This window comes from Pogonomyrmex barbatus, unplaced genomic scaffold, assembly GCF_055798465.1.
Source record: "Pogonomyrmex barbatus isolate J1 unplaced genomic scaffold, ASM5579846v1 scaffold17, whole genome shotgun sequence".
Taxonomy (NCBI): domain Eukaryota; kingdom Metazoa; phylum Arthropoda; class Insecta; order Hymenoptera; family Formicidae; genus Pogonomyrmex; species Pogonomyrmex barbatus.
The window spans coordinates 218,484-230,161 of NW_028297113.1; the positions used below are offsets into that span (position 1 = coordinate 218,484).

Consider the following 11,678-nt stretch of genomic DNA (forward strand, 5'->3'; position numbering starts at 1 on the left):
CCATAATCCAAGAAATCTTGCCCACGCTATTCTGTATGTCCACCTCTCCTAACCTTATCTTCACTCTTTTATCTCGTACTCCCTGCTTGTTGAATTCCACCAGAACCGTTTTCCTAGGTTCTAATTCCAGTCCCAACGTCTCCAATCTGTTCGCCAGATGGTTGGCCGCCTCTTGAATTGCGAGAGTGTTTGACTCTCTATTTAGACTTGTGGTGTACATAGCAATATCGTCTGCAAATTGAATTGTTCGTATTCCCCTTCCTAACTCCTCAGTAATATTCCTCCTATATATTGAATACAGCAGTGGGCTCAGCACAGCTCCCTGCGGTAGACCTTTATAAACCTTTCTATCCACAGTTTCTTCTCCAGATACGATAAACTGGGTATACCTGACCCTGCTTCAAGCATACACAAATCTTACTATGTCACTGGGACATCCTATCTCTTCTAGCTTCTCAATAAGTATGTTTAAATCTACGTTATCGTAGGCCACAGTTACGTCCACAAATAGCGCTGTGGTGTGCTCCCCTCTGAAAAATCCATTCCTGATGTCAGTGGTGATTTGCGTCAAGTTGTCGGCACAAGACCTTCCTCTTCTGAATCCATTTTGGTCCCTGGTTATTAAGTTATTCTTTTCTACCCACCATACCAATCTTTCGTTTACCATTCTCTCCATTACTTTACCTATACAAGACGCAAGAGCTATCGGTCTGATCTTCTCTTGCCCTGGTTTGTCAATGAAAATCACTTGATATTCCTGCCAACTCTTTGGTAGCAAATTCCTCTTCCATATATCGTTAAGTACCACCAGCATTTCCTGTTGCATTTTATATGGTAATAACTTGATCATGTCATACTCAATACCGTCCCTTCCCGGTGATGTATTCTTTCTTATCATACTTAATGCTCTTTTCCATTCCGCTGCTGTAAAATTGTCCTTCCATCCCAATCTCTCCTCTCGTTCCTTTCTAATTTCCATCGGTGGATTCTCCACAGATGAGGGAGCTAGTTTTTCTATCATTTCTTTTATACTTTCCTCTCTGTTCCTGCTTTTCCATTTGTTCCATTCTATCTTTGCTTTGCAGTTCTTGAATATCCTCATCGTATTTCATACATAATTCATACTTATATTCTTATTAATAGATTTACAGAATGATTCAAAGTTCTGTGTCTTTTTTGATTTAATCACTTTTCTCGCTATGGCTGCACCTCTTGTATTCTATATATGCGTGCATCGTTCCTTTTCTGACAAATTTCTTTTGTGCTTTTTTTCTGTTTCTAATCACTTCTTCGCATTCTCCGTCCCACCATTTAACTGGGAGTAATCTTTTTTTGTTCATCTTATTATTTTCATTTTCTTTCTTCTTGTCTCTTCTCCTCGGGGTGATCTCTTCTATGGCCATTTTCATACTTTCACATAGTAAATTGTATCTTATCCGTGTGTCCTTATCTCCTGAATCCAATTTTAACACTTTCCTTGCCTTTTTCCAGATTTCAGTAACCTTTCTGCTATACTCATCCCATTTTGTCTTACTAGATGAGATTCTATTTGTCTTTTTAATGTAGTTTGTGACCTCAAAGTCCATTTCCATTATTATTGGGTAATGATCTGAACCCCAGGAATCCTGCAGCTGATATGTCCTTATATTATCCAAATCCTAGTATTAAATCTAAATTGTTAGACGTTTGGTCTACCATTCCCATTCTGGATTTTGTATCTTCATTATAACATACCAAATCCCTCTCGTTCATTATCTCACACATGTTTTCACCATTTCTATCTGTATCTCCACAGTTCCATACAGTATTGTGTGCATTGAAGTCTCCAACATAATATGTTTTGTATGTATTTTCGTTGTTTGTGAGTATCTTTCGCCATGTGGATTTACCCAACCTAATGTCTGGTCTCCTGTATACCGCGACTATGTTGACTTTTTCTGAAATATTCTTTAACGTAATGCCCAACCTTTCAACCGATTCGTGTATATCCTCCCGGCACTTTAAGATATCGAATTCTAGTCTATTGTGTATCACCATAGCTATTCCTCCCTTACTATCTAGATTATTTGATCGATATGTTTTATAACCTGTAAAATAAATTGGAACATTTTTTGGTTGTTTAGTTTTTCCGTTATAACTGCTATATCATAATTTCCTATTCTCATGGCCAATTCTTCTTTTTTATTTCTGATCCCTCTACAGTTCCATACTAATATTGTGACTGAGGCCATTGTGTATGGGTATAATAAAATAGCAACTTAAATATTTTATAAAAAGAAAAATTACTCTAGGTAAAAATTTTCGTAGTGGCCTTTCTTATAAAATAACGATAATAAAATGTAAAATAAATAGAAATAAAGTTAAAATAAAAATAAAATAATCTAAGAATATAAATATAAGAATATAAGAATATAAATAAAAAATTTTTTTTTAAATAAAAATAAAAATAAAAAAAAACAAAAAGCAATTGAGTATCAAATTTAACAATGCATACTAAAAGTATCAGTCTTATGGATTGACTATGATTCTACTTGTACTATGAAACGTAATGATTATGAACTACCTTATTGTTAATCTTATTGTCTAATATTCTTTAAGTTTTATCTGTATCTTGTAAACGATCTAAATCTTCCTAATCTTATTATAAACTATAAAAAATGGTAAACGGTTCTTAATTTGTCTCTTAGGTTCTAACTTAATGCTATGATATGTCTTTTGATCTATTCGTTATCCTTCCAAAAGTCCTGTCTCATTTTTTCCACTATCCTATTTTCTCTGTGTTTTCTTTCTTCTCTATATATCCTATTTCTGTCTCATATAATGTCCTTCTGGTTGTTCCTTATCTTGCTCTCTGTTCGTCTGGTCTCCTTCCCAACTCTTGTCTCGTTTGAGCTCGTGTGCCTGTTCCAAGAGGGATTTCAAATCCCAATCCTTCTCCACTGCCACCAGTCTGGCTATAAATTCCTTTCTTTTTTCATTCTCTGTGATCAATGTCTTCCCTATTGAGTAGCCCTCCTGTTCATTGCTAGAGAAGTTTGTCAAATTTCCTTCCTTCTCCTGTGACGCAATTCCTCTCCTTTCCTTCGTAATTTCTCCTTCTCTCGTGTTGAACTGTGCGTAATAATTGGTTCTCGTTGCAGGTACCTTTGTCCTTCTTCTTCCGTCCTCACTCTTCTTTGCCTGTCTTATGAACCCGGAATTGTCAGGTGAGAAGTATGGCAGATCATCGCTGCTTGTATCATCTGCATCTTTCACTTCCCCTTCCATTCCTTTTCCTTTTCTGTTGTTTTCTTTACCTATCACTTTATCTCTATACAGAGGTTTCTGCCTCTGATTCACCTTCTGTCCTGGTTTGTTAAGGAGTGGCCAAGTATTTGGTTTTTCGTACTTGTCGTAAACCTCTGTTGAACCTTCCTCACTGCCTTCCAGGATTTCAATGGCTTCCTTATATGAAGCGTTATTATATGCCATCACTTTTTTAATCCTTTGGTTTCTTTCATATACATCGCACTTCCTGTCTGTAGATTTATGTCCCTTTCCACAGTTGCGACACTTTGTTGGTTTGTCGCAGTGGCCATGTGCTTTTTCACCGCAGTTGATGCAGCATTCTTCACTCTTACAATGTATCTTTCTGTGACCATATCTGAAGCACTTATAACATTGCATTACTGGGGCCACATATGGTCTTACTCTTAGTACAGCTAGATCGTTAAAAAAACTTATCTTGTCCCTAGGCTGGTTTCCTTTAAAAGTGATTATCACCGAATCAACCGGCTCGAATTCTATCTTATTCTCCTTGTTCCATCTTTTTCTCATCATTTTTTCTATTCTTACGACATCCTCTGTGACATCCTTTGTGAGTAAATCGTAGAAGTCCATGATTGAGTCTAGGTATAGCGGTACACCTTTGAAGCACCTGTCCCGGTCTTCTATTCCCGCTCTGTACCCTTCTTTTTCTTTGTCTTCATTAATCTTCTTAATGGCACTGTTCGCGTCTATTGGATTTAAAAAATACAATATAGCCATCTTAAATCCGTTCATCATTATACGTTTAGGATATATTCTTTTATCTTTTAACATATGCATAATCTTAAAGTAGTTGCTGCCTTTTTTGGCTGTACCTGTTCTTTCCGTTATCCTAAGTGTGACCTTGTAGTTGCTTCCGAAATTTTCTTCAAATTCCAGTCTCCTACTAACCTTAGACACATCGATCTCACTAATGTGCAGCTTAAGCACACCATCCTCCCTCACGTATGCTTCCCTCTTCCTTTGCTCATTACTCGTTGCCATATTGTTCGTAGTATTTGTCCGTTGTATTTCGCTACTTACTGACTGCGAGCCTTTGTTGCAGCCCGCCGTTGCTAACGTGTCTCCTTCCCCCTCCGTTTCCATTTCTTTTTCCGATTGGTCCCCTCCTATATCATGTGTCTTTGAGCCATTCGGATTGTTAGTTTCTCCCGCGCACTTCTCAGTCTTTGAAATTTCTTGCCTTTTTCTTCTTTCTTTCTACAGTTTTCCATTCTTCATTCTCATTCTCGGTGTTCGTCGCATCTAACATCAATTGATCCAGCGTGTCTTCTGTCGCTGGCCTTTTTCCTTTGTTACTTTCTTCATTCATCTCTACGTTTAGTCTTGCTTCGAGCCTCCTTATTATCCTCTTTAGTATCTCATTCTCTCTCAGTGCCAAGCTTATGCTTTCCCTTCTCTCCTCTCGCTCCCCCTCTCCCGAGGGCTCCTCGCAATCCTTTATTTCTTCTATATTGCCCTAATAATACATCCGTTCCTTAATAGATTCTACTATTGCACGTCAATCTATACCTATTAAGCTCTGAAAAGAGCTGATTTACCTAATCCGAGGGTTTCTAACACTAAAAAACCGCCAGGCACCACTCGAACACGTCCGCACCACTCGAACCGCCCTCTCTGCTCTCTATTTTGAAAGTCCGTTGGAAGAAGGTTAAGAATCTTCTTCCTTTTACATTAATAATTATAAAATTAAATAATTAAAATAATAACAGTAAACAATACACAGAAATTATTGCGTTTTGGAGTGTAAAAATAATAAAAAAGTGATTTTCTATGCACCCACTTCCAACTGATCTTACAAAAAAATTATTATGAATTATTATATTGAAAAAATTAATAGAAAAGATTGGAATTCCTAAAAAAATGGTTTATATGTAAAAAAAAAAATGTTAAAGAAAATTTTTATAAAATTAAAAATGTTAAAATGTTAAATGTTAAATGTTAAATACTAAATGTTAAATGTTAAATATTAAACATCGAATTAAAAATTACCGTGACGCATCAAATGTTTAAAAATTAAAAATGTTAAAAAAAAATTAAAATGTTTTAGAAAAAACACTTTATTTTTTGTCAGTGAACAAGTTTTTGAATATATTTATAAAATGGAAATAATTATTCATAAATATCTGCCATATTTAGGAAATAGTAAATGTAACTTTATTCATTTCGTTTTGAAAAAAATGCAAAGCATTTTAATTGTGAAACAATAAAAAATTGTCACCTATCTATAAAAATTGTCAACTATCTATAAAAATAAGAAGCGTTTTATATGTTTACGTATGAGAATCGCATGTCAAAAGAGTTGATTAAAAAATGTAGTATACAATAGCAAAACAATGGCAATGCATTCTGCAACTAGATAATTTTTAAATAATTTTAATGCTATAAGAGAATAAAAAATCTACACTTAAAATTGTTTTCTGATTTATTGTATCTCTCTTGTTTGAATTAGCCGAAATTTTGTAATAACTCTCATTGGTTCCGCCACACTATTCTTAAGCTTAATTCAGTCAATAGGCGCGAATACAGTGAGTAACCAGGCTCTGATTTAGGGACTCTAGTTTTGTTTCGATTACTGCCGCCATCTATCGGCATAATATGTTAGTACGTTTTATCATATTTTTGACAGTCTATCGATATCATTAGATATTACAAATTTTTGAAATTTATTGCTTTTCTATCATCATTGATACATATTCATATTATATTAAAAATTTGTCTGTGCAAGTTTGATTAGAATAAGAAAGGGAGCGTCCCGTTTGACCACGTTGCGATTGACCACAGCCATTTACAGCGGCCAGTACCTAGAGGTTTTCCTCTGTTCAAATGCTATGAATGGCTGGTGATCAATTGCAACGTGGTCAAACGGATCGCATAAGAAAAGTAACATCTCATCATCTTTAAAATATATTGCATATAAAATCTTAAATCTTGTTTGAATTATACAAGAGTCGCTTCCAATTTCTGAAATGTGTCCAAATTCTGAAATTTTTAAATATTTTACATATAAAAACTTGAAATCCATGAAATATGAATTTTATTTTATTTGTAATTTATTACAAAATGGGAATGCTTGTGTAAATTTGCACTCGCACTGTACAAACGCGAGTACAGATTTATTCCTAATCCGAAAATTAATGTAACCCAAACCAACTTTTAGTTTTAAATTAGAAATTAATTTGGATAAGGTTCGATTTTTGAATAAAAAAAAAGTGAAAGAAAGAAATCAGATCTCGCACTTTATTTTCACAATATTTTTGTGTTTCATTATATTATTTTGAAGAGCGAGCGTAGCATAGTAGTGCACTGGCCTATTATGCTAGAGGTTCTGAGTTCGATTCCCGGCAGAGCCAAAAATATTTACGCTCGTCTCCTCTCGAAAGGCAATGGCAAAACCACCGAGAGTAATTTTGCTATGAACGTCTTTCTATCAAAAATTTGCCGGAACTGGCGTTAAACTGGTCCTATATACCTGTGTATAGTCGTGCGCATTACAGATATATGAGAGAAATCACTACGTCCGGACACGAACAATAGGACTAGATGATGATATTGTTTTGATTTTTATAAAAAAAATATATCTTATATGTATCATTCATTTTCAGTTAATTTATTAATATCAACTGAAACAATACAAGCATACCGGTAAGCAATTTGTTAGCAGTTAGATATCAGATTGTCGACAAATTCAAACAGATTTGTCTGACAAATCTATAGTCAGTTGATAAACATGTGATCTACAAATAATACACTATTTGTTTATAATGTATACTTCAAACATTTTATTAGAGGCGCACTAAGCTGATGTCCTATTATTTTTAGACCTCACATCTAAATATTTCGCCGCTCTACTAGCAACTGCAAATGCGCATAATGCTAAATGGTCATATCTCGCTGCATTTAATATTATTTGTTAATGGGCTGGATAGATACGCGCTATTCGGCAATCTTTAATAATTAATAATTTATTGCGAAAATCGATACAAAATGGTTTTTTTTCTACGAAGTTTGACCCATTTTATTTGCATACCGTTGTACTATTTTAACCTTGTATTAAAAATGTATAAAAAATAATTGGTAAATAATAAAAAGTAAGTTTAAAATCCTATCCGACTGTGTAATGTTATAAGCTTATTGTCTGTTCAACATGTCCGATACATATCCAGATACATATACTTATTTGTTAATCGATATGTATATCTTATTATTATTGGAATGGTGCTTAATTTTGTAGCATTCTTTTGTCAGTTTATTATACGATTGTTGAATGAACGCAGCTTCACATTGGCCAATTCTGTAATTAATTAATATCATGAATTAAAATATTTAAACGGTCAAAGTTCACATGTTCGTCCTGAGCGTGGAATATCTCCATTTATGTCAAAATTTCCCTCCCTAAAACGAGAAAACTGTTTTCTTGCTATTTTCGCCAATTACATCCTCCACATATACATTATTTCTAACTGCCTCTGCTGAAGTGATTCCCTAATTAAACTTAAACAAAAGCACATATTCGGAAATTTTCTTTTTCTTTTACTTGACACTCCATAATCCTTACTCAACTAAAAAAAAATTATTCAAAAGATTCGAAACAATAAGATCAGGGCTTTAAAATAATTTGTATAGAACATTATAAACATTCTTTTTTTTAAATAAACTTCCATTAAACAGAAAACGATATGAAATTATGCATCAATCCAATGGAAACCGAAAGCATTTCTTATATATCACAGAATTTTATATTATGCAATATATTCCAAGATTAAGTTAATCGATGAAGTAAATCTTTTTTATACATTTACCATGAATAAATTTTATAGAAAATTTAAAAAGAAAAGATAAGGCATTTCAGGAAGTATCCTAATTCTTTTGTAGCAATCATATATTAAAGTTTATTTAAATAATATATACAATTAGAAATCAAAAGTCATAAAGAATTGATTAAATTGAACTAAAACTAATATTTTTTGCAGGGTAAAGTAATCATGCACGATCCGTTTGCCATGAGACCGTTCTTTGGTTATAATTTCGGACACTATCTCACTCATTGGTTAAGTATGGCGCATGTGAAGAATGCTAAATTGCCAGCAATATTTCACGTAAATTGGTTTAGAAAAGATTCGAATGGAAAATTTCTATGGCCCGGATTCGGTGAGAACTCACGTGTTCTTGACTGGATTCTTCGGAGAATTGAAGGTGAAGATATTGCCGAAGATTCAGCTATTGGTTTATTGCCAAAACCAGGATCTATCAATATAGAAAACCTCAAAGTTAATGTGAATATGACAGAATTATTTAGATTGCCAAAAACTTTCTGGCAAAAAGAAGTCGAAGATTTGATGAAATATTTTGATGCTCAAGTAGGAAACGATTTACCTGAAGCTATAGTAACAGAACTTACTCGTCTTTCTAATAACGTTAATAATCTTTAATATTTCATAATCATATATATAATTATGTTTAATAATTACATTTTATATTTAATATTATGCTTTAAGTATTTACAACTTTAATATGAAATTATAATAACAATACAATTATAATTTTGGTTGTTATGTAATAAAATTACATAATAAAACTTTATTATAATGATTTTGAATAAAAGAAAAGATTTTGCAAAGGTAGAATATTGTAACAAAATTTAATGTAACAATTTTATATTAAAGTAAAAAAATACCAATAAAAAATTGTTTACAAAGAATAGAAAAATTTAAGAATTTCTTATATAAAATGTTTAGAGAGCTCTTTGATAAATTGTTTGACAAACTTTTCTTGGCAAAAACTTAATGGATATTATTAATTTTCAATATTACATATATAATTAAATTTTTAAAATTAAAATAGATTAATATTTAAAATATAAATATAAGATTTTGCTATTTATTTATATTATTAAATTTTTTTTAAATTAATAAAAAATAATTAATTAATAATAATTAATAATAATTAATAAAATAATTTTTTCAATTATATGGATTTATTAATTATATTCTTATATATATTCTCTTACTTCAATGTTAAATTGAAAATAATTTATTTTATAATACGAATTGAAAATATGCACATAATGTGACTAGTATTAAAAGAATAAATGCTTCATATTCCAAATGTTCCAAAAAATAAATTCTGTTTTAATTGCATTTTTATTAAATTTCAATAAGAATATTTTTAATACTGTATTAAATATAATAATATTATTTATATTATGTCTTTGCTATTATGATTTATGTCTCCATTTAATGGAAATTTATTAATTTGCAATAATATGTGAAAATAATAGTAATATTATAACAATAATAATACAATATTGAATAATTATTTTAATAATATTATAAGTGTATGTGTATTTAAGGCTCTTGACTATTCAGCTAAGTACTCCGCGTTGACGGTGGCGACACAATGTCGCAGCAATATTTAGAATTATTCATTCTTGTTCATCTTATTCATTTTTATCCTTGTTCTTATCTATTTTTATATTAGGCGTAAAAATAATATGTTGACAATACAATGACATTTTTTATTGCATATTCTTTCGTTATTATGTACTTAATGATACAGATGTAACTTATCTCGTATTTATTAAATTCATAAAAATGGACAGCAAATAAAGTTACCTTTGAATTTTATATAAAAGCATATTTTTCATTTTTTCAACAGCTGTCAAATCGTATGTTTTTTTATCCAAATAAACTTTATTTCACATGCTTTTTATGGCTATTTATTGACTATTGACTAAGAAAGTATAGTAGAGAAATTATAGCCATTTCTACAAGTGTCTTAAAACCATCTCAAGTATCGTTTTATTCAAATATCTTTTTATTTGTAAATTTACGTGCAATAAATGTCACTGTGTCATTTCTCGTTTATGACGATTCCAATATGACCAATAGTCAGGGGCCTTAAAAGATGTATTTTTATGAAACAAGAAATAATTCTTTATATTCTAACTAAAAACGATCTCGCTCCCGGGATGTAGAATGCGAAATGATAGTTAGAATATTAGGCAGAAAGAGTTATATGTAAGATATTGAAAGTTTTGTTAAATAAAGAATATTTAATAAAAGAAATATAACAGCTGTTTTCCGTGAACCTTTACTATGAAACTTTGACTTCTGAGCAATATTCGATAGCATACTCGATACTATATGGTTAGGCGTAGGGTTAATGACGACTTGCAATTGTGTGTCTTCGCTCTTGGAAAAATTTATTCTAAATAAAGTTTTTAAAAATAATTAAAAGTGTATTTAAGAATTTTGTAATCTAAAGTGATCTAAGAAATTTAAAGTATTTCAAAATCGACTTTAAAATAATCTTCAGGTACTCTAAAGAAAAAGTAGCTTTAAAGTAATGTCAGTAAATCTTAGGTAATTCAAAAGTAACATTAAACTTTTAAGTTTTCTTATAATTTTTTATCTTAAACTTAAAGTGGAAATAAACTTTTAAGAAGATTTACCTTATGGTTAATTTTAAAGTTACTATTAAGACTAAAAGTACTATTACGGTCTCACTCTAGTTAACTTAATCGATCGATTATCTTATTGAAATTGAACTAACACACTTGTCGTTAAACTTGTCGTTAAACAAAATATACCAGAATTGATCACTCATGATTGGCACATTTATGCTTGATTCCACAAACGTAGATTAACTTTAATCTTGGTTCAACTTGCTCTTTATTTTTTATGAATTTTTAGAATTAGAGATCGAGATTAAAGTTAATCTATATAGAATCTTTGTGGAATCGAGCATTAGTCGATTAGTTTAACCGGAGTTGGTAAGACCGATTAAAATTATTCTCTTTATTTGCTTTATCTAAAAATTTTAAAGATTTTTAAGAGGATGCTGGACTGACGAGCGAACTCTGACGAGAACGTTCACATATGCACATTTAAATATACATAGGTACATTTGTATGCATACATGCACTACATATATTTCTGTATACATATGAACTTAACTTCCTAAACTTCGCCTACTTTCGTACTTTTCCATTTACTTCTATAAGCTTTCAAATCATATTTTGAAGTGCTTAAAATATTCTTAGATATTGTACAAATATGGGTAGGTAAATTTTAAATTCAATAGTTATTTGGTATTATTTATATCAAGTGAATAAGTAAATTAGACGGTAACAAAAAACTGTAATACAAAATTTGTTTTTGTTTTTTTATATCAACTAATATCTTTCCATACTTAGTTGGATATTTTCTCTCATTCTATAAAAGGATTTTTTAATTTATGTAAGGAAAGCGGAGAAAATAGAAAAGTACTAAATATATATTCAGTCGGTGAAACAGACGAGTCTAGCATCCTCTTAAGTTTCCTTTTAAAATAAAACTAATCACTTAGCTACTTTCATATCTCACATAGAA

General features: G+C 31.1%; 2 protein-coding genes across 4 annotated transcripts in view; one reads left to right on the forward strand and one right to left on the reverse strand.

Moving 5' to 3' along the window:
• Positions 1 to 10,378, forward strand: part of LOC105426301 (phosphoenolpyruvate carboxykinase [GTP]) — a 138,686-nt gene extending 128,308 nt beyond the window's left edge. For all 3 annotated transcript variants that reach the window (XM_089074225.1, XM_089074223.1, XM_089074224.1), the window contains exon 8: positions 8,280 to 10,378. In XM_089074225.1, coding sequence (XP_088930351.1) covers positions 8,280 to 8,738 — 459 coding nt within the window. In that variant the 3' untranslated portion in view covers positions 8,739 to 10,378. The remainder of the gene's footprint in view (positions 1 to 8,279) is intronic.
• On the reverse strand, positions 2,803 to 5,591 carry LOC148937032 (uncharacterized). Its single transcript, XM_089074387.1, has one exon. The coding sequence runs from the start codon at positions 4,390 to 4,392 to the stop codon at positions 2,803 to 2,805; it is 1,590 nt and encodes a 529-aa protein (XP_088930513.1). The 5' UTR covers positions 4,393 to 5,591.
• Positions 10,379 to 11,678: the final 1,300 nt, after the last annotated feature.

Bases quoted from the DNA above. Each gene is read 5' to 3' on its own strand.
- LOC148937032 (XM_089074387.1), bottom strand. From the start codon at position 4,392: ATGGAAACGGAGGGGGAAGGAGACACGTTAGCAACGGCGGGCTGCAAC.